At 40.0% G+C, this 24,625-nt stretch overlaps 1 protein-coding gene and 1 long non-coding RNA gene across 2 annotated transcripts in view; one reads left to right on the plus strand and one right to left on the minus strand.

The window, feature by feature from the left end:
* Window positions 1–24,625, plus strand: part of LOC134672124 (hemicentin-1-like) — a 504,766-nt gene that overhangs the window by 448,167 nt on the left and 31,974 nt on the right. The window contains exons 4-6 of the mRNA XM_063530038.1: window positions 527–678; window positions 3,143–3,223; window positions 24,164–24,247. Of these exons, the coding sequence (XP_063386108.1) occupies window positions 527–678; window positions 3,143–3,223; window positions 24,164–24,247 (317 nt within the window). The remainder of the gene's footprint in view (window positions 1–526; window positions 679–3,142; window positions 3,224–24,163; window positions 24,248–24,625) is intronic.
* Window positions 1–24,625, minus strand: part of LOC134672125 (uncharacterized) — a 715,951-nt gene that overhangs the window by 352,032 nt on the left and 339,294 nt on the right. The gene's annotated exons all lie outside the window — the stretch shown is intronic.

The following is a 24,625-nucleotide window of genomic DNA, read 5'->3' on the forward strand; positions in this document are numbered from 1 at the left end:
ACTTACATTTTAAAACTTTCAATCCCTATATTTTTATATTATGTCCATATATTATTTTAATATCCACATAATTGTGATAAATTGCTCATTTGCTATCTATTTTCCTAGATTTTGTTATAAAATTCAACATCTGTCATCATCCCTATTCGGAATGTCCAATCCAGCTTCCCGTAACAGGAGCAATAAATTAAACTAAAGGCTGTACTCCTCAAACTGACCAAAATTTGTTCAGCAACTTTTAAAAATTATGAATCCTTTAGACTTCCACTTTTTCATACAAAATAAATATTGCCTTCAATGTACGCTGACATCAGTGTGTTTGACGTTACTTGTCACGCTTTTAACATAACAAAATTTGTAATACATTGAGTCTTAGAATAAACTTTAAAGTGTAATAAAAATCAAACCATGAGTTATTTTCAAAACTTGCTGAACAAATGTTGGTCAGTTTGAGGAGTACAGCCTACAGTTTAATTTATTGGTCCTGTTACAGAAAACACACTGTATAATCTGATAAAATCTACAGGACATCACGGCACATCTCGAGCGCGCGGCTGGCGCGCAGGCGCTCAGCCCTCCACCGAAGTGGCGGCTAACAACTCTGTCAGCAACATTACAGCGCAGCTGGGGGGCACCACGTATCTACACTGTCTTGTGGGCCACCTTAGTGAACGAGGGGTAAGTCATAATCATAATTATTATCTTATCTATACGTACATAACAAGATTTTAGACTAACACTTAGAGGAGTGATGGCTAACAATTCAGTTAACACTTAAGCAGGCCACTGACGAGCCTTCGAAATAGATGACATTACAATGGATTCATCCAAATGGACGGCATCATAATACGTTGTACGTTTTTGTCATTCACGGACCGATTTTGGATTGCAGCTACGCTATTTGGACTGTTGGAAGGCTCGTCAGTGGCCACCTTTAGGGTCTCTCCAGATATATCGATGCACATTCGGCAAAATCCGATAGGAAAAATCTTTATGTCCGCGCAATAAGAGCGAAAAAGCCGTCAACGCGTCGGCAGGCGTCAGCCGATGCGAGTCGAGCCGAATGACGACTTCTTCGCTCTTATTGCGCAGACTTAAAGCTATTGCCAATCGGGTTTTGCCGATTCCGCGTCGACATATGTAGTGTAGGTATAGGGGAACCATAGTCTAATCTAGTTATCGTGGTCACAGCCAGGAGGCACCACGCACCATCATCTATGCTGTCTTGGAGTAAACGTGGAAGTCATATAATAAAGGCAAATGAGAATCTAACTGAGGAACTTCCTATGACGGAAAAATTACATTAGAAATACTGCTATGCAATAAAGACATGGCTTAAAGCGAAGATACCCTATCATGGAAGTATTAAAAGTTCCTCGTAAAAGCACATTAAAGTTGCTTGAAGCCGACGTAACAAGCTGATCTGATAACGTGTTAATAGTCCGCTTGACCACAGCGCGCCCTACTTGCGAACTTAATCGAGGCCTGTCGGGCTATTCACCTCACTTTGAAGTTAATTCGTCCCTTGGGTAACTTGATCTCTGAAATTTGGAGAATAAATTCGTAGTAAGTCGAAATAGAACGCAGAGGAATTTCATTTTGATCAAATGTGAGAATTGAAGAAATACCTCATTACATGCTTCAGATACAAAGAGACTAAATACAATCACCGCACTATTCTCACGAGTTTTATACGGATACTCAAATATATCATATTTATAAAAATAAAAGTGGAAATTTTGTGACCCTAGTTCCCATTATCGCTTTTACAATAACGGTTAACGTAAAACAAAATTTCTAAGGCACAATACTCGTATATCAATATAATTGTCGTGCTTAATAGAAACTACGACAATTGTTAAATGTAGAGATGTAGCCGATAGCATTTGTTATTGTTTTATGCATCACGTCTTTTTGACGACCGGTCTGGCCTAGTGGGTAGTGACCCTGCCTGCGAAGCCGATGGTCCTGGGTTCGAATCCCAGTAAGGGCATTTATTTGTTTGATAATACAGATATTTGTTCCTGAGTCATGGGTGTTTTCTATATATTTAAGTATTTGTGTATTATATATATGGTTGTCTGAGTACCCACAACACAAGCCTTCTTGAGCTTACTGTGGGACTTAGTCAATCTGTGTAAGAATGTCCTATAATATTTATTTATTATTTATTATCACGCAAAAACACATTGGGGGATTTTGACTCGTCGTTACCATCAAGAGCTGTAACGATCTTAGACTAGACAATCTTGCCATCAATATGCTATAATATAATATATCCTATGATATATAGAAGTAAAGCGAATGATTAAATATATACTGAATTTGTCATCGTTGATCTCTAAATATAGAATTATATGTTGATTTACGTTATCCTAGCATTCTAAGCGAAGGGACTCGCTTAAAGAGGATGGCCGAAGCTGTTAAGGTTCCGAAATAATTGTAGTTTTATATTTTAACTTTATGAAATTGCATGTAAACGTGAACATGGCTTAATAGTGTGAGACCGTTTTAAGAAAAACTCATGCGCGGGAAAAGTGACAGATGTTGGGACTCAGGGAGGCATTAAAAAAAAAACAATCTGAAGCGACTAACAATAAGTACATAGGCCAGTCTTACACTGGTCACCTATCGGGGTTCTGGTTGGTTATTACTTATGTAGAACAACGTTCTGAATTTGAAACTTTGCCGACGTAACCACACCAAAACCTAACAAAGGCGAAATACAGCGGAACTTTTGTTATTAAATATTGTAAATGGTTTGATGAATTCATGGCTTGGTAACTATGTTGTAATTGGTTTTAGAATAATTTATTGTTAAACATATAAATGCAGGTACAGTCAAGGGTCAAAATATGGGTGTAGATAACTAACTCAAAAATATGTCTCATAGTTCTTAATTCGCTGACAAGCTTTGGGACATATTTTTGAGATGATTGGTGCGCCCATATTTTTACATTTTACTGTAGCAAGGTGATTTTAGGAAAAAAACTGGAAGAGCGTCACATATCTTTACTATTTCATATCTAGTGAATTTCTAATTCATTTTCCGAATCGCCGCACCGCGCCGTAAGAGTATATCTCTATTTTTTGTTCTCTCTGTAATTCTGTGCCTCATTCTAAACTTATTGTCTGTTTACAGCAAGTGTCCTGGATCAGAAAAAGGGACTGGCACATTCTGAGCTCGGGGAAGTTCACTTACACCAACGACGAGAGGTTCCAGGTAAGTCTTTTTTATAATTTTACATTAGATATACCTTTCATTCGAACCAAAAATACCTATGACAATTTCTTTACTCGTATCTACTTTATTTAGACTTTGAAAAAAAAAATGTTAAGCTTTTAGTGAACGGAAATGTGTTATTAATTAATTAAACACAGTTTATTCTTACTTTATAAATATGGGGTCCTGGTCCCGGCACCAAGAAATTTGTTTGATGACCAGGATTGCAATGAAATTCCGTAAAAAAAGAGCGACATGGACTTTCAGGTTTAGACCTGTCTTTATCCGTAGATGATTGTCTAGAAAAAAAGTACAGTCGGCGATAAAATCTTGTACTTATCCAAAAATCTTAGTATTAGCATGTAAGTACCTAAACCTAATATAAGTATTTATTCCAAGCTGTCAGAAAACTCGGTGCACTCTGAGAGACACTGGCAGACACCTTACAAACTAGCAATTACACAACAAGAACAAACGCAATTCCAACTCTTTATCACAGATACTGCAGCAAAGTAAATTGCAGCGCTTGATGTTTATTCATAGGTCTAAGTGCAACTCAAGAGCGCATTCCCATTGCGAGCGGGCGAGACGTCCTTTGGCTAGCCAATGAAACGTGACCTTAAGATATTTTAAGGCTCGGAGTGTCTCCGAAAATACTAGTTTAAATTAAAGCACTATAAGAGCCTTAAAAAAAAATGCTAGTATAAAATATAATAGGGATCCTAGGGCTGGCTCATTCCTTGGCCAAAGAATTGGAGTTGCCATCCAGCGGGGGAATGTGGCCAGCATTATGGGCACCCTTCCGCAGGGATCGGATCTGGGGGACTATTTGTGCTAGTTTTTATTTAATTGTAAGTTATTTTATAAGGTTAGATTTAGATGCGTTAAAAATTTTTTTTTGTGTAACAATTTTTTTGACATTAATAAAAATATTACTTAATTGAATGCTTTATAAAGTGGAGTACCTATGTGGGTAAAAAGTAAATACTAAAGCAGAGGTTACCAGACATACCGTACCCACCGTACGCTGCCCCTACACTGCCTATAAGTATATAGAGGTCCTACCGCGAGAACCGAAATTCTGAAGCTGGAAAATGCAAGAGCGATATAGAGCAGATAACATAACGTTACGGCTCGCGATATCTTTCTTTTGGCCCACGGACAGAATTCGGGAAAGCCAACGTGCAATTAAATCCAGTCTGTAAAAGGGAGCGGCAGAAACGAGAGCCTTCCTGTAGCGCTTAAGGTCAAACATTAGACTCTCCCGGGTTTGGTAAGCGATTAGAATAACCCAAAGCTCTACGGTATAGTGTCTCAGTTTCATTGTTTAACTAATTTAATACATTTTCATCTTTCCTAGCTGGAATTTTAAGTATTCACGTTATTTATATCCAAGAGACCAACTTAAAATAAATTTAACTACGCCCTATAAGGAATCAGACATAGAATTAACCAAATTCGACAAGATATCTTCACAAACTAGAACTTTTATAACAATTAGATAGCATTAGTAGAATTTAACTATAACTGCAACTGACCGCCGAGTTCTAATTTAATTTGAAACTAGGACGTTAGCGATGCAAAATTACAGCGATACCATCTAAAGCGGATTCCGTGTGTTGCATCATTAGCCCTCTTGTGCCGGCCGGTATTAAAAGGCCGGCCTTTTAATGCCGTTCATCGTAGGAAGCCATTTCTGCTTCAATAATTTGATACGGTTTTGCGTGAATAAAGCCAGAGTCGTTTGTTGATCTTGATGAAATGAATCAGGAATCATATCATAAGGCATCTGGACTGCACTTTCCAATGTGCGTGATCTTATCTTATCTTTTGTGATTTTATCTTATGTTATCTTCTGTGATTTTATCTTATCTTATCTTATTTGTGCGTGTTATTATCCTGCTAGACAGAATTATGGGAGGTGGACTAAAATGTTAATGCACGGTGGCCGATTACAGATGAAAGAAGGCCCTGGCATCAATTGGCTCATTGGGTAGACGACATTCGGAAGATTGCGTGTTGCTTCAAGATAAGATTAGCTCAGGACCGGGACAAGTGGCGTGCTGGAAGAGAGGCTTTTGCTCAGCAGTGGGTAATAAAGGGCTGATATGATAATGATGATGATCTTATGCACACTAATAGGGCATCTGGGGCTGGCAACTTGAGTCGATAATACAACTCAAAGTCGTGTCAAAATAAGGTTAAAACCTTATCAAATCGTTAAAATAGATTCGGTATGAATTCACATTCAGGCCTTTACCCCGAAAACGTTGAAATGGTACATAGTCTGCATAGGCATATCACTTAAGCTCTTAGGGTGATTAGCGTTGTAAAATAATCATATGTAGGGTGCATAAAGCTCTTAAATAAAATAAAATACGTTATTTATAGAATGTTAGACAGTTTATTTGGCCCAATTTCAACAAACGTTAGTTTCGAATTTGGAACCTACGGTACTTTTACAAATAGCAGCGAAAAGACTGTTTGAAATAGTACAAGGTAATTGTTACATACGTATTCGCAGCTACAAAATTGTATGTCCACTTTATAGTTGGGATTCAATCATAAATGGAAGTCAGTTAATCGTCATCGTCAAACAAGAAACAGAAAAGGGCCCAAAACTGAACCTTGTGGGATGCCCATTATTTTTTCTCGTTGTCTCGTGATCATGAAACATTTAAATATTCTCGTCGTTAATTTAGAGTTAGACGCCCAAGCACAGATTATATAATAGTTCTTACGAACAGATACTTATCTCTCAAACAAAACGCAAATACCTACCGTTTGGATACCTACACAAAAATACAATGGAGTGACCTTCAACGCGCCGCTCCCCGCACCGCGCGCACCGGCACAACGCTAGGGTTGCTGACGCTTAGAAATGATAAATAAATAACTACTTAAACAGCGGAGTAAAATAAAAGGAAAGCTAAATCTTAAATTATACCTAATATTCCGATTATGCTTTAGTGTTTGCGAAATAGTCATTTTAAAAGTTCATATGTCCCTGCAGTAACCGCAGTATTTACGCCGTTTTATAAACCGCGCAATAATCCCAGCAAGAATTAGTTTTAAAACTTCGTGTAATTTAAAACCAGATAGAGATTAATGTTACACAATAAAGAAAAATAATAGAAACACCATGAATACAGGTAATTAATTATAAGTTAACCAAAGAAATCCTGAAGAAAGGCCAGGTCAAGAGCACCCTAAACCGGCGAGCGTGTATGAGGAATGTTATGAATGTGAAGGAAGCGAAAGAGGTATGTCAGGATCGTAGCAAGTGGAAATCCGTGGTCTCTGCCTACCCCTCCGGGAAATAGGCGTCATTATATGTATGTATGTATGAATTAACCAGAGCAAAAATGAGTAGGCACTTTCCGGTGTAAAGTTAACTTACTGTCGTTAAAATAAACATTTACCAAAATAAATTAAAATATTTGCTACCTATTTCAAATAGATAGATATCTAAAACTATACATTTGTCATACATAACAAATATTACATGTTTAATCAAAGAAATTCAATAGTAGGTAGGTACCTACTACGTAGCTTGTAACTATCGTAAAAATTGACAGTGCGGCGCGCGGAGACGTGCGTACGTGAGCGCGTGTGGCAACCAACTGGCTTGCTTTTCTACCGTGAACGGGAGCAGATTCGTAGGTATTAATCCGAGCTCGCGCGGAGAGTTCCATAGGCCTGGCCCAAGTCCAATTGTATAGTTCCATTCTTCTTGGTTCATAGTAATTGGCTTTATGATCAGGAAATCATAATGGACAAAGTCGAATGCTTTCGATAAGTTACACTCGCGTGCAAAAGTATAGCATCACTTTGCATTTTTTCGTCCGCACCCAATCCAAATATTTATACGCATACGGCCTATGCTTAATATCAACACTCACCCGTCCGAGCAAACAAAAAATAATCTCTCAGCTGAACCAAACGCACTCCAACTGTACTTACTACTTAACGCTCTCTGAACGCTTGAGCGTAAACTAAACGCAGCAGTAATGGGGGGCTGGTCAGCCGCGAAATTAACGCCGGTGCTGAATTAGAACCGCGGGGTAATGAGGCGATCTTTGCGGAATTTTACCGCGAGCTCAAAGCTCAATCGAACTGAGCGGGAAATATCAGCATAGCGGTAGCAGTTTTTAAAGGGCGTAAGTTATAAGCAATTGCGATTACGTTACGTCCTTTTGCGATGCGGCGTTCATGATTACTATCGGTATTGAAATAACTGCGTATTCCGATACTAATAGTACCTAATCGTGGACCTAATCGGCTAGTCGGTAACATTTATTTGCATGCATGCTGGTAAATGTTACAAGCTGTGTTTATTTTAAAACGCAAGTACATACCTACTCATAGTAGGTAATACATTTTTTTTCCTATTATTTATTTTTACTATATTTTTTCATACCTCAGTAATTTTATAGTATGTTCAGCAATTTTTGATAACAATTACAAGTTACCTACGAAATTTTACAAAACATGTAAGTAAAACTACAGTCAATTACTTTTGAATTTAACAAATCCTGAGTAATATGATAAGGATCATATAATCATAATATATAATAAAGTAAAGGTTATATTTCTATTTTATAGCAAATATCTGATAAATGAACGACAAAGTGTCTATACATTACCTATTCAAAAGCATAGCAGTGTGTACAATCAGCAAAACTATTAGCTTAGCATCCCTGTATACAAAGATGTATGTAATATGTATGTAGTTCGTTCGCGGTCAGATTTAAATTATTAATGCGTCCAAAAATTAAGGAGTGTAACAACCACAAGTCAAAAAACACGCATTTTAACGACATTCACGTAACGAGCACACAAACTCAGCAAAAACCAAATTACAATATTCAAATCCACACGTCGCTTCCACGGTAAACTTTACCGTTCGACTTTAATCCGCATATAAATTAGCCAAACTAGATAACGACGCTGTCAGTGCGGCCGCACCTTTACCACGGTGGGGACCTACCTTTACCCGTGCTTACAGGCCTTAATGAAGGATCGCATTGGAAATTTGGACCATTAGCATAACCCATTGTGATGTAGCTAGTGCTCACTTAACTGATCATTGATAGACTTTATTTCGTTGCTATAAGGTTGAAGGGTGATCAATTAAATATCATGATAGTGCTAGTGCGACCATGGGTCATTGGTTTGTCGAACAGTAAGCTCGTGATAAGAAGGGCAGTAATGGGAGTAGTTTAAAAGATGACAGTCCATTCCAACGACAGCTGCATTACTGTTCATTTTACTATGGAAATTGACAGTGACAGCGACGCGTTCAGTACCGGTAGTGCAGCTGCGGTTGGAAATGGTATGTTACCATAAATCCCATCAAAAACATAAATGTGAAATGAGAGGAAAATCCAATATTAACTAAATGCATCGTTGTTGTTGTAGTTGTGTAGAATATGTCGTATGGGTGTCAAGTTCTAGTTCACTTGGGATGTAATTGAAGTTCAGAACTTACCTAAAATATTGTATTGTAAGTACCCGTGCAAAATGTAGGTATTGAGCTAATTGATGCCAAAAAAGGTAACATTACCTACTACCACAGAATAAATAATAGTACTAGGTACAGAAGACTCACTCTCTAACAAAACGCGTCTGTTACGATCAGCACAGATATGGCCGCTAGGTGGCGACAGCGCCACGCGCGGCTTATGGCAAACCGCAAAATTGGGGTCGAACGGATGTACTTTTAGCTACCTGTAGCAAAGCGACGAAATCGCGGAGTGAGCCACGCCTGCTACTACCAAGTGTTATCTAAGTATAAACATCACACACACAACATTTTATGTATTAATTAATCTTAATTGTAAATAGTCATTATGTTGTATCTTCTTGCTGTGTAACTTTTTTTTTCTTATTTAATTAACTGTTGACTGTATGTTATTTCTGTCTTTTTTCTTCTTGTTTGTTACCTTCCGTGATTCTTCTCACTTGATGGTCTCATCGGAAGATCAGCGCTGGAAGCCACCAGCAACATGCTGAGATGGGGCCATTTCGTGGCACTTTAATCTTATTTTGTGTTTTCTTTTATACTATGTACTGTTCCGATTGTTTGTGCTTACGAATAAATCTATTCTATTCTATTCTATTCTATCTCTCAAATCTAACAAGCTAGTGATAATTATTTGCCCTCCATCATTTTGATATTCAAAATTCAAATTCAAATAATTCAAATAATTTATTTCAGAATAAAATTCCATATATGTACATTCCATTTACAATAAGATAATTACAATAAAATTAAGTAAAGTATAATTAAATATGTTAGTAACATTAGGTAATTCTTAAAACTATGTTATGTTGTGTTTATGTTTATGTTTGTATTGACTGTGTGTTAGAAAAATTAACAAGTTTCAGGAATAATGAGGTTCAACTCACGCCTTTCATCAACTTAAGTTCTTTTGTTACGCCTAGTCAATATATTTAAAAAAATACACCCTCTAAAGCGAAAACATATAAACTGTTTCCCAACCATTTCCCAACCATATCCCTACCGATCTTGACCCAAGGACTATGAAGTCCTCGTTGATCAAAACGTCATATATCAAACCAAAAAGGCATCCTTATAAGTCCTGTTGAAAACAAAATGTCCAAAATACTGTTTAGTAAAACTTTCATCCCACTTAAATGGAGTTATAGTCTCGATCCTTGGTTATTCACAAGTCTTGCTAAAACTGGTATAAGTCAGACCTCTGACATACAACAGTCCTCCTCTATATCTCAAAATAAAAGCTAAAAAAGTATTTACTCGCAACCCAACACAGTTTTTAACTAAGCGGACATATTTCAAAACAGATACTTACATATTCATGAAGCGCTAGTGGCCTAGCGGTAAAAGCGTGCGACTTGCAATCTGGAGGTCGCGGGTTCAAACCCCGGCTCGTACCAATGAGTTTTTCGGAACTTATGTACGAAATATCATTTGATATTTGCCAGTCGGTTTTCGGTGAACGAAAACATCGTGAGGAAACCGGACTAATCCCAATAAGGCCTAGTTTACCCTCTGGGTTGGAAGGTCAGATGGCAGTCGCTTTCGTAAAACTAGTGCCTACGTCAAATCATGGGATTAGTTGTCAAGCAGACCCCAGGCTCCCATGAGCCGTGGCAGAATGCCGGGATAACGCGGGGAAGAAGAAGATACTTACATACTTAATATTTGTGATCTCTCTCTCTCTCTTTCTTTCTTTCCGTGAAACACGTGTTCTGTTCTGTTTATTAGTTTTAAGTTTTAGTTTTTAATTTTGGGTGCCCTGAAAACCAGCGCCGCAGTGTCTTACAAACACTGCTTATTGATTCGGTCAAATTGTGTTTTTTGAAAAACGAATTATAGCCAGCCTTTTATGAATGTAGTATGATACCTTAGGGTATGGTGCTTTACGCACACTAGCGTCCCTTCCCCTCCCCCTGACGCAACCCCCCCTTTTTGCTGAGCGGCATCCTATTTGGTGTATGTTTACTGCATTGTTAACTTTATGTTGTACCTACCTAATGTATGTTTTTTACGCCAGATAAATATTTTCTATTTCTATTTTTAAAATTATTTAAGTAGTCCAAAACAAATTATGTTAATTTTTATCGAGTTACAAAACTTACAAATATACCAATGTTTTATATTTGTCGATGTTCAAAATCGATATTGCTGCCCGGAATTTTGACATTTGCTGCAGCAATGCAGTCGGCAGTAATGGCGCGCTACGATACTAATGGTAACATTCCATTTCTGACTGCAGCTGCACTACTAGTACTGAACGCGTCGCTGTTATTGTCAATTTCCATAGTAAAATTAACAGTAATGCAGCTGTCGTTGGAAACGGACTGTCACCTTAAAGCAGTAATGTAGTCTGAATCCAAACTTGAAATTTAAATAAATATATGATGAACAACTTGTTACCGTTTTTGAACTTGTTTTAACTTTAATAATCGGCTTGGTGATGGGCGTGGACTCACGCACGACTTTCTTTTTATTTCGCATGCACCAATAAGCATGAGCGATCTTCAAGATCGACTCAAAGAATATCAAAACCATAACAAAATGTTACACCAGAATCAGGCTCCAGGGTCATTTCATAATGGTGTGAATGTGTGATGAGACAATGTTTTTTGAATAAAACGCTTCTTGGGTGATCCGTTATATTACATATGCCTCAAGTCTGAGCCACTTTGAAACTGTTGGGCCTACGCAAGGTTAAATTTGGGGAAAGGTCGAATAATATTGTGAGCTACTGCGCATAATAACAACACTTGTTTATTGATTTAGGGTTGTTTTGGAAATTTTAAAGGTTGTTTATGTTGTTTGACCTGTTATTGTGTTACTTTATATATTTTGAACTCAAAATAAACTTTTTGTTTGAACGTACCTCTGTCTCTTCCGAGCTATATAATATTATAATTATATCTCTATATCCCATATGGTGATGGGGTGAGCTTTCGCTATCTTTCGCTTCCACTGCTCTATTCTCGGCATTATTTTCGGATACTTTGAGTGCTAATCATATATTTTTCTTTCTTTTTAGGGTTCCGTACCCAAAGGGTAAAACGGGACCCTATTACTAAGACTTCGCTGTCCGTCCGTCCGTCCGTCCGTCCGTCCGTCCGTCCGTCCGTCCGTCCGTCTGTCACCAGGCTGTATCTCACGAATCGTGATAGCTAGACAGTTGAAATTTTCACAGATGATGTATTTCTGTTGCCGCTATAACAACAAATACTAAAAACAGAATAAAATAAAGATTTAAATGGGGCTCCCATACAACAAACGTGATTTTTGACCAAAGTTAAGCAACGTCGGGAGTGGTTAGTACTTGGATGGGTGACCGTTTTTTTTTTTTGCTTTCTTTTTTGTTTTTTTTTTTGCTTTATGGTACGGAACCCTTCGTGCGCGAGTCCGACTCGCACTTGCCCGGTTTTTTCAATTTTTTTTGTTTGTACGTACCTACTTACCTAGTTGTGTTTATTTCTTTCATACGCTATGCAACATAGACTTCCAAGAAATACATCTTCCTGAGCTGACTTCTTAATATTTACACATTCAGCAAATAGCGGGCCCAGTAGGGTAGGATAGCTACAGTCGATTCTTTTACATTCACTAATACAGGAGGAAAGTGGACGACGACTTCTCCGTTCAAATACAAAGGTAGTCCCGATTTTCCTCCTTCCTCCCTCTCCCCACTTTCTTTTCCTCCTGTCCCCAAAAATGGGGACTACATTAGTGAAGAAGCGGTCGTTTAGTTTCCTTTTAATGTCATTTAAACCACTCTAAAACCAGCGGCTAGAAAATAGTGGAGAGCAAAACTAATTAAGCAATTAGGTTGCGCCGGCGGCTCGCTAATATTCTTTTCGTTGCCCTACTTAGCCACAGCCTAATGAGACAGACACACCAAACTAAAGCCGAATATAATGAAGGACCGCTTCTGTACGGATATGATGGTCGTTCTTGTCTGCGTGACAGCGTGATAAAACGGTATCCGTCACTTTCTATCCTACGGTGTGACAGTTATTTTATCACGTGGATAAAGATGGATAAATCCATCCATAATACGCCGGCCGGAGAACCGTAGTCCTCATTTTCCTGTCAACCTTCGCTGTGATCACGCCCTGGATGGACCTTTTCCGCATATTTCGATTATTATAATACTTACGCCTTGCGGTACTAAGACTACTAAGTGGAAATCCTTTAGAACAATTCTCTGCTGGTCAGCAATCCATTGTCATCCTATTTATCATCCAATCAGATAAATTCCAAGATAAATAGTACTCAGTGTCATTCTCTAGGTAAATAATAAACTGTTAGTGTGCCGAATCTCATAGAAATTCGTTAAGTAGGTACACCATCACGCCATCTACGTGATGGATGAACTAACATCCATTGTATCCAAACATACAAACTTTCACTCTTATAATATAAAGGATGACACGCTAGACCGTTGTATATTATCTAAAAAATTTCATCAATTCAAGTCGGTGATTATTTTACTAAGCACTTTTCACATCCATTGTGACAGAAAAAACAACTCAGTTACCTACAAATCCTCAGAAGATTCGCGTTTACCTACCTATACGGGACAGCGTAGACAATTTCGTGGAATGCTCCTAAAAGGGATATTATAAGTTACTTGGCTGTCCTTATCAGCTGTTGGAAGCGCAAATCAGTTCAGTGGCTCAACATAATGCCTTTCCAGCTGTTGGTCGATTTCCTTAGCTTTGCTCTTAATGACCAGCCGACCGCTGTGAGATGACGGCTTAAAGCATTTAGTAACTGAAGACGCCTTAGCTGTCATTTTCTGTACAAAACAGTCTGCCGATTTTTGCGGGGGAGGGGCAAGTCAAATGTATGACTATTTGTACATGATTTTGTATGTAACGTGCAAAATAGCCATGTCAGATAAACGTCAGTTCATGCAAAAGTTTACATAATTGTGCAAAGGATAAGCTCTTAAAGGCGACTCCGATTGTTTAAATGTTCTTGTGTTATATGGATGACGGTGATGATTCTAAAGAACCATTCAGAATTTCTTGATAAATATTGAAATTAACGCCATCTACTCGAGAGTAGGCTAAAAGTTATGGCGCCATCGCTCGAAAAGATTACACCATACCTATAGATGGCCTACTACTAAATTAACACATAATAGTGAAAGAATAAGAATCAAATTCAAAATGGCGTTCTAACAGTTTTAATCTTCTGTAGAAAGATGGCAGTAAAATTAATGTACAGTCATCAGCAATAGTATCTTACACAACTAGGGCCGCAAAAATATGTGACACGTTCTTATTTGTAGCGCAATAAGAGCGCGTCATATACTTTTGCGGCCCTAGTTGTGTAAGATACTATTGCTGATGACTGTACATACTACATAATTTACTTTGACAATCTACCTCTATTTCAAATTCTCTTAAAAAACGCAATCACATTTTCATTGCATATTTGATATTGACAAGCAATCTTGTTTATTCCAACCTTTTCTACCCTAAATGTGTCCATGTATTTGCCTATGTGTCATTATACTTATATTATAATATTGTTAAATTGATTTTAATAAACGTTTCTTGTTTATTCCAACAAGTATAAAAAGTAAAGGAAAAAGACATAATAACACTGTGAAACTCCGTATTATAAGACAAGTGTAGACTTATCTAATTTCTTTACTCTCGGCTTGATATGCAAAAGCAGATGTCTGCAGTTTCGTACATTACAGTCTTACATCAAGTACTCGTAAAGTGTGCTTACTTTGACGTGTGTAGTTCCCGAGTTTCCAGTCTTTGTTGTATGTGTGTAATATTAAATAACTAGCGAACCGCCCCAGCTTCGCACGGGTTGCTAATAGTTATTTGTTTTACAAGGGCACAGAATAAATAATAGTACTAGGTACAGAAGACTCACTCTCTAACAAAACGCGTCTGTCACGATCAGCACAGATATGGCCGCTAGGTGGCGACAGCGCCACGCGCGGCATATGGCAAACCCCAAAATTGGGGTCGATCGGATGGAGTTTTAGCTACCTGTAGCAAAGCGACGAAATCGCGGAGTGAGCCACGCCTGACAAGGGGCAAAGGTGTTGTATAACCGCTCGTGCTAATATTGATAGCAAGCAAGCGAAAGATTCCAAAATTGAACCAAAATATATGGTTACATAAGGTGACGTTTGAATGTAAACTTGTAATACTTTTTTTTTAAACTAAGGGTCCTGAAGGGGATAAAACAAACAACCCGATAGTGGACAGGTACAATTTAATTGCCGGCCTGGTTAAGTTTACACTTTTGAGCTTAAACACTACTTAACGACTTATTGATAGTAAACTAAATTTATATTTATCTAACCGGGTTTTAATTATTGTTGGTGATACTTGGTCGATTGCGCTATTGGATAGTTAATACTAAAAGGTGAATAGTCCAAAATCGCAGTTTAGGAAAAAGTAGTGAAAGGCTTAGCTGCACTGTAGCGACAGTCGACGGCTCTCTCTCGACCAGATGGCCGGAGGTTCCAATAGCTCCGACTCTGGCGGGGCCAGCTGCACGGGTCGACTGGCACAGAATCTGGCCTACCAAAGGCCGCGCCCCTAGTAGACACCTCCTGTCGGAGGAAAATCGTCTTGCCGGGGTTTATGAGTGATCGAATATCAACTCCGAAGTGCCCAGGACGCTCCTGGTTCGCCCTTTCGGGAAACGGGTTAACCTCAAGGTACACCTGAGGGCAGGCAAAGATGAGAACGTTGTCCCAATTATTTAATATAAAGCCGAGCCCGGCTAGGTCGGGGAAGAAAATCCAAGTCCCAAAATGGCCGAATCACTCTCCCCTCGGTGCCTCCTCCTCGATGTTGCCAGGGTTACAATCCCAAGGCATTTAACAAAACTGACGTGAAATTCTAAATACGGAAATTAGAACAGAGCGTGGTAAACGCTGCTGGACAAGCACGGTATGATATTTTTTAAGAAAGGGAAAGGAAGACTCGACAATCTATACATTCCTACCCGTTCATGGAGAATGATAATAATTATTTTGGTAAGAACTAGTTGTCGATCGAACTGGTTTCGAAGGGATTCAGACCTATCTCCCTGGAGTCCCTGGCAACACGGAATCGCTGCCAACTTGACAGTCCATTGACACTATTCGAGACACAGATTTAATCGCCCGTCCGGCTTCATAGAAGTATTTTGTTATCTAAATATTTTTCCATTACACACCCCCCTAACCAGGAGAATTTTACGACAGAGGCAAAAGACGAAGGAGTAAAATTCCAGCTCGCCCTCGAGCTGTGTCACCAGCCGAACGGTGTAAGGAGAAGGGAATCTAAGGACTTCCCTAGGACGTGGATTACGGCCCACAATCGCACGTCGATTTGTCCCTTGGCATCAATTGAGTCCGCGGGGCCGTCGCTGGAAACAATCGCATCTAGGCCTACGGGACAAACAAAGAGAAAACAAAAAAAAAAAAATTGAAGCCAACGTCGCTTCAATGGACAAACAAAATAAAAAAATAAATAAATAAAGCGCTTTCCCAAAAGATAATAGACTACCCGGATTGTGGAGTATTGGTACGTCTCGTTACAAGAGTCAAGTGGTGTGGACAGAACTTGGCTTGCAGTCTTTTATGTGCCATTTACCCAGACGCTTCCCATTCTCATCTTCCAACTCGTAGACTAAACGGGATATTTTCCGAATGACGCGACATTTGTCATATTTGGGTGCTAGCTTCGCCGAGAAGTATTTACCGGCGTTGCTCTGCTTGAAGGTGCGTTTCCACACTTCGTCTCCGACGTTGAATTCTATATCACGACGTTTATCATTGTAATACTTGATGTTGCGGTCATGAGCTTTCTGTAATAATTCCTTCACGGTCGGGTAAATGGCCCTAAGGGTCTTAATCTTGTCGAGGTACTCTCCCCGGGGGGAAAAAACGATTTCGTCGACCTCCTCGGGGTCGTCGTAAATTGTGCCATCCGGTACTGCTTGGCGTCCATGCACGAGCAGGAACGGAGTATATGATGTTGTTTCATTGACTGAGGTATTTAAAGCGAACTGTATACGAGAAATATTCACGTCCCACGAGCGATGATCCGATTCAACGAACGTTGATATTGCTGTTACTAGGGTCTTGTTGTAACGCTCTACGGTGTTGACCTGGGGACAGTAAACGGGGGTGTAGTGTAGTTGTGGGATATTGTAGTTGGCGAACAACTTCTGAACGTCCCCGCCGGTGAAGTAGGATGCATTATCCGCAATAATTGTTTGGGGGATGCCATGGATCATGAATACATGATCTTCTAATCTCTGGGAAATTACAGCCCCGGTTGCACGTCTCAAGGGAAACAACATACAGTATTTAGTAAAACAACATACTACTACCAATATATAAGTGTTTAGTTTCCTTGAGGGTGGTAGCGGTCCAACCAGGTCTATACTGAGGCACTGAAAGGGCCGACTGCAAACTTTCGCACTTCCCATGAAGCCTGGAGTCGGTTGTTGGCTGTGTTTATAAGCGGCACACACCGAGCAATTGGCGACGTATCGGACTACATCTTCATACATCTGTGGCCAGGAGTAACGAAGTTTTAACCTGTTATACGTTTTAGCGGTACCTAAATGTGCAGCAGTGGGGACTGCATGGTTAGCATGCATGATTTCTTCACGAAATTCCACTGGTATCACCTCTTTCCACTCGAAATCGGTAGTTAAGGCATTCTTTGATTTGGTGTAGCGATAAAGGCGACCATTTAACAATTGATAATTAGGTACCGATCCTGGGTTGGATTCACATTTGTTATAGATCTGCGAATACCAAGGGTCATTATTAGTGGTGTTTGTATCAATTAAACAGATGGGAACTGCCCTTGATAAGGCGTCCGGTACGATATGTTCTGAGCCTCTCCGGTGCTCGATTGTGAAGTTATAAGGTGAGAGACGACAACCCCATCTTTCGAGGCGCCCCGTGGGGTTTTTGAGATTAAGGAACCACTTCAAACTGGCGTGGTCTGTAACAATCCTAAATTGACGACTTCCTTCCAGGTATGGTCTGAAGTGTTCTACAACATTGACCACCGCCAAAGCTTCTCTCTCAGTGGCGGAATAATTTCTTTCTTGAGGCGTGAGGGATCGACTGTAATAGGCCAGTGGGTGTTCCTCTCCTTCAAATATTTGTGTCAGAGTTCCCCCGATGCCGAAATCTGAAGCGTCACAGTGAACCGAGAATGATTTGGAGAAGTCTGGGCAGGCTAGAACTGGGGCCGTGGTCATTGCTACTTTTAACTCATTAAAAGCTTGATCCGCTTCTGGGGACCAACGAAAAGGTGGAGCGCCTTTTCGCGTGGACGTTAACTGATTGAGAGGTCCAGCAATGTTGCTGAAATTTTTAATAAATCGGCGGTAATACGACGCCGTACCTAGGAAGCGTTTAACATCTTTCCGACTCTTCGGTATGGGGAAGTCTACCACCGCTTTGACTTTGTCAGGGTCCGTGCGTAAGCCGTACTCGTCTACAAGAAAACCTAGGTACCTTAGTTGCCTACGAAAGAATTTACATTTAGATAGGTTTATTGTAAGGTTAGCATATCGAAGTCGTTCTAGTACGTGGCGGAGTAGGGTTAGATGTTGTGTAAACGTTTCAGAGACAATTATTATGTCGTCTAAGTATATAAAAATACGGCCGTTGTATTCTGGACCAAACAAAATGTCCATCAAGCGTTGCTGAGTTGCTGGGGCTGAGGTAAGGCCGAAACACATTACTTTAAAATGGAACAAACCGCGGCCAGGGACCGTAAAGGCGGTCTTTTCCATGGATTCCTTGGAATCTAAGCCTATTTGCCAAAAGGCTGATTTAAGGTCCAAGGATGACAAATACTTCGCGTTCCCTAGTTGATTAAGAATTTGATTAATTAGTGGTAGGGGGTAAGCGTCGTGTTTGGAAACTTCATTTAGTTTTCGGCTGTCCAGGCAGAATCGAAAGGAGCCATCTGATTTCGGGGCCATGGTCACCGGGTTATTCCATGGACTGCTGCTTGGCTCGACGACATCCAGCTGGAGCATCTCATCTAGCTGTTTATTGAGCTCTGCAAGTTTGTACGGAGATAACATGTAATACCGCTGTTTGATCGGCTTCGCATCTCCTGTATCAATCGAATGCGTTAGCAGATGCGTTCTTCCCAACCCCTTCTCCTCGGCGGATATTGATGCAAATTCTTTAATAATAGTATCTGCCTCACGTTGTTCCTCCGTCGAAAGAGACTCCAAGCCGTGTATGTACCTGACCTCAGAGACGATGTTGTTATGTTCTTCGTTTGATAAGGAACAGGTTCCATTCTTTAGTAGCGCGAGGATATCCCGTCCGAAGCCGAAGGCTATCCAAAAGTTAAGACCGAAAATAAGTTTAGTGTGGACCTCCGGTATCACATGAAACTTTACGACTTGCGTGTTGTTACCTACAAATACGGGCAAGAATACATGGCCCTTGATGGGCGAACGGACTTTGTTCGCCGAGATTATATGAGTTAAACCGTGCGGCGGATGCAGAGTAACTCGACCCTCAAAGTACTTGTCAAAGGTGTCACCACCCAAAATTGTCAACTCCGAGCCAGAATCCATTAGGCCAGAATAGGACATGCCATAAATTTTTACTTTAAGGTATGGTCGCAAGCCTTGTTCATCAGCTTCGTTTATCGAATCTAGTAACTTCAAACTATGGCAAGACTCAAAAACAAAAGTAACAAATGACAACCAAGAGTGCCATTCCTCTCGATCGAACTTAGATGCTTGGTCGTCGGCATGAGAGATCTGTGATTCGCGTACATTGCTGCACGGACCGATTGTATCCTGTAAGGCTCCATTATAAGAATTAGCGGGGAATGTATCCAAATAAGGATTTGTATCCTGGTAAGTTTCGTTCTGTGGATAAACTACGTTATTTTGTGATAAAGGTGTTATGGGGAATGTAGACGATTTCTCCATACTGTTAGTTGCCTCAGGGTAAATTTCGTTATGCGTGTAAGTTACATTATTTTGCCAAATAGGGGTTGGAGAGGGTACAGTTGGTCCTTCTACACCAAAATCTGCCTTAGGGTAAATTTCATTATGTGGGTAAGTTTCGTTATTTTGACAAATATGGGCCGTGGAGGGTGCAGACGGTGCTTCTGTATAATAATTTGCATTAGGGTAAATTTGGTTATGTGGGTAAGTTACGTTATTTTGCCAAATAGGGGTTGGAGAGGGTACAGAAGGTCCTTCCACACTAAAATCTGCCTTAGGGGAAATTTCATTATGTGGGTAAGTTTCGTTATTTTGACAAATATGGGTCGTGGAAGGCACATACGGTGCTTCTATATAAGAATTTGCATTGGGGTAAATTTGGTTATGTGGGTAAGTTTCGTTATTTTGATAAATACGTGTCGTGGAGGATTGAGTCGGTTCCTCTACACAATAATTAGCATTTGGGTAAATTTCATAATTTGGGTAAGTTACGTTATTTTGCCAAATATGGGCTGTGGGGGCTTTAGGTAGTGCTTCTACACAGTAATTTACATTATGGTAAATTTTGTTAAGTGGGTAAGTCAAGTTATTTTGCGAAATAGGGATTGTGGGGGGTAAAACGGGTAAGGTTATGTAGTTAGTGGGGACAAAAGCGTTAGTAAGGAGGTTTAAGGGGTTAGTTAGGTTAGTAAAGGCCGGATGGGGAAATAATGCGGGAGGGGTAATGTTGTTAGAGGGGTCAAAAGCGTTAGTAAGCGGGTTTAGAGTGTTAGTGAGGTTAGTAAGGGCAGGATAGGGAAGTGAAGTAGGTGGGGTTATGTTAGTGGGGGTAAAAGCGTTAGTAAGCGGGTTAAGGGTGTTAGTGTGGTTAGTAAGGGTAGGATAGGGAAGTGAAGCGGATGGAGTTATGTTAGTGGGGGTAAAAGCATTAGTAAGCGGGTTAAGGGTGTTAGTGAGGTTAGTAGGGGTAGGATAGGGAAGTGAAGCGGGTGGAGTTATGTTCGTGGGTATAACAGCGGTAGTGAGCGGGTTAAGGGTGTTAGCTTTATTAATTGGCATCGATATGGTATGTAATGGGCGGCATTGGCCTTTTGTTGTCAATGAAGTTGATACAGCATTAGGTGCAAGTAAGTGATGGTTAAGTAGGGTAATGGGTGCTGAAGAGCTAGGGTATTTGTTATTAAAATAACTATTGAGTTGTGTATGGTTTTCTAGAGTGGGCTTTCTGGGATTACTAAATATAGGCGTGCGAATAAATATTCTACTTTTATATTTTTTAGTATTTTTTGTGGAAACCGGATCAGCCATACCCTGACTCGGCGTTATTAGTTTTTTGACGTACTAGGTGTGGACGCACATTTAGGGCAAGTACGGGCTGTTACGTCGTTCTCGCCGCAGCGATAACAAACGAGTTTAGGAGCTGCTTTACAAGTTTTCAAGGTGTGACCGTCCACGCGGCACCGCACACAAAAGTCAGCCGATGCTTGCACTGCCGAGACAGTTTTTGTTGTGAGTGGCTTATAAACCAAATCATGGGCCAGTGACTTACTTAAATCTCTGTCAGGCTCGGCAAAACGTTTGGCGCTTTGAGTGGCGGCCTCTAGCTGCCGACAACGATCTTTAAGTTCACCTATAGATTCTATTTTAAATAATGCCAATTGTTTAGAATAGAATGGTCTGACGTTTTGTACCAATATACTCAATTTCTCGGCCTCTGGTAAGGGTGTCTCTAAACGGGAAAAATAATTAAGCATTACGCTGACATAGTTAACTATTGACTCATCAAAACCCTGCGTCCTAGCACGTATTTCCCTCATAAGTCGGACATTATAATCTAATGGGAGGTAATCACGGATCATCACAGCCTTCAGGTCCGTCCAGCAGTGTACTTGATCACAGATTCCGTTAAACCACGAGGATGTCTCGTCCGTGAATAGTTCGCAGGCGGAGCGAAATAAGGTTGAATCCGGTATGTCACGTGACACACGCACTTGCTCTAACTTACGTAAGAAAGCTTTGACACAGGTCTTGCCATCATATTTTAAATTTAATTTTTGCACCAAATTATGGTGTTTTGTGCATGCTGGTAAGGCCGTAGGATTCGGTTTGTCAACCTCGAGTGCGACATCCCTTGACAATGCACTTCTAAAATTAATCAACACATTGTCAAGGCGAGATAGTAGTTTATCCAACTGATCACTTAATTCACAATGCCTTGAGGCCTCTGATTCAGCTGGTGTTAGGCGGGTTAGACGGTGGTAAAGATGGTGTGCAACCGCCTGTACGCGGTTAAGAAGCTTCAAGGAAGTACGACGCTGTGTTGGTGACTGTAGTTGGTCACGAAGGTCGTCCATTTTTGCAGATATTATGTCCAGTTCTTCCTTGACGTCACCATTGTAATCCGCGACCTCGTCAGTGGGAATCTCCTGATTCAACTTCCGGAGCTGGCTCCGGAGCTCCATCACTGTAGTCAGTGGTACCCCGAGGCGCACCGTCACTTCATACTCGAGTTCATCTTTTTTTAAGAGATTAAAAGCTATTGGACGCTCCTCCAAAGCGGTCTCATTCGCCATTGTTACAGTAGTAAAGGTTATCACTATTAAATATTAAATGTATTTTCCTTATATTTTTCCCCGAAAAGAAATAATTACCTAGTTTATAAGTTTAAGAATGTTATAGCGTTATCGACCAACAACAAGTTTAAGTTCACCAGTTTAGGTATAGCACACTCTTAAAGAGTCAACAAGTAATATGAAATAACATTAAACACAGTGGAAATAATGTTTTCATAAAAATAAAAGTGGATGTAAAGAGTCCTTAAAATAAATACAACTAAAAAAATAAATGTAAACAGTGGATTTTCTTCCCTAAATCAACCTAGTACCGTAAAATGACATGGAAGTGAAATACAACAGTAGGTACTGACTGTGCCAGAAAAAACATGTGGTTAGACACTCTTGCTAACCAAAACTCAATTAAATTTAAATATTTTTAAAGTAAGTTACATTAAAATACAATAGCACAAAACAACCAAGTTCAAACCTTCGCTGAATTTTGGAGGGAAAGAAGCCAAATATCACCAAACCTATTCGGGCGCCGCTGTAATACTTTTTTTTTAAACTAAGGGTCCTGAAGGGGATAAAACAAACAACCCGATAGTGGACAGGTACAATTTAATTGCCGGCCTGGTTAAGTTTACACTTTTGAGCTTAAACACTACTTAACGACTTATTGATAGTAAACTAAATTTATATTTATCTAACCGGGTTTTAATTATTGTTGGTGATACTTGGTCGATTGCGCTATTGGATAGTTAATACTAAAAGGTGAATAGTCCAAAATCGCAGTTTAGGAAAAAGTAGTGAAAGGCTTAGCTGCACTGTAGCGACAGTCGACGGCTCTCTCTCGACCAGATGGCCGGAGGTTCCAATAGCTCCGACTCTGGCGGGGCCAGCTGCACGGGTCGACTGGCACAGAATCTGGCCTACCAAAGGCCGCGCCCCTAGTAGACACCTCCTGTCGGAGGAAAATCGTCTTGCCGGGGTTTATGAGTGATCGAATATCAACTCCGAAGTGCCCAGGACGCTCCTGGTTCGCCCTTTCGGGAAACGGGTTAACCTCAAGGTACACCTGAGGGCAGGCAAAGATGAGAACGTTGTCCCAATTATTTAATATAAAGCCGAGCCCGGCTAGGTCGAGGAAGAAAATCCAAGTCCCAAAATGGCCGAATCACTCTCCCCTCGGTGCCTCCTCCTCGATGTTGCCAGGGTTACAATCCCAAGGCATTTAACAAAACTGACGTGAAATTCTAAATACGGAAATTAGAACAGAGCGTGGTAAACGCTGCTGGACAAGCACGGTATGATATTTTTTAAGAAAGGGAAAGGAAGACTCGACAATCTATACATTCCTACCCGTTCATGGAGAATGATAATAATTATTTTGGTAAGAACTAGTTGTCGATCGAACTGGTTTCGAAGGGATTCAGACCTATCTCCCTGGCAACACGGAATCGCTGCCAACTTGACAGTCCATTGACACTATTCGAGACACAGATTTAATCGCCCGTCCGGCTTCATAGAAGTATTTTGTTATCTAAATATTTTTCCATTACAAACTGCAGCTCCATTACTGTTGCGTATCCATATTTTTTTTCTCCAAAATGTTATTATCTAAGCGTTTCCAAACCTCGAAACGAGCCCTTTTAATGTTAGAGTCGGATTAAGAAAAGTCTGCAGAGATTTTGACAGCACACGCAGTGCAAGTGTTATTTTATACGTCATAATTAGAAGTTAGAACACAGAAGTTTGACGTTTAAATTAACAGACGTGCGCTGTCAAAATCTCTGCAGACTTTTCTTGGTTTAACTCTAACATTTCGACATTTTAGTTGATTCTATTTGTTCGAGCCCAATTGTTGTGATTTTTTCAAACGTTTTTATTCCTTTTTTTCAGGTCCTACATGGTTACGACGGCGAGGACTGGACTCTACAAATCAAGTTCGTACAGAAAAGAGACAACGGCACCTATGAATGTCAGGTAGGCACATAATTAATATTATCTTTCAGGGCCTCCGATCTAGAATGATGCTTTATTTAGGTGTACCAAAGAGAAACCAGCAGTTATGCAATCACCTTTAGAATTTAGTCATTAATTTTTTTTTTATTATACGAGTATATTATAGCTTTAGTCTAGTTGGACCATTTCGCCAGTAGGTATGAAGGTATTAGGAGCATTAAATACGTCTAAAATTGTACCGTTAGTACAAGCTAGTGTACGGTGATTTCATTAGCTCTTGTAAAACGATAGCTGGACTTTACAAGTAACATGTGGGCTTATTAAATATCTTAAGAACGGGTCACTCACGTATTTTAAGTCGAAAAACGGTCGACATGTTTCACTCCGTACCGAGGACTG

Source organism: Cydia fagiglandana, chromosome 16 (genome assembly GCF_963556715.1).
Source record: "Cydia fagiglandana chromosome 16, ilCydFagi1.1, whole genome shotgun sequence".
Lineage (NCBI taxonomy): Eukaryota > Metazoa > Arthropoda > Insecta > Lepidoptera > Tortricidae > Cydia > Cydia fagiglandana.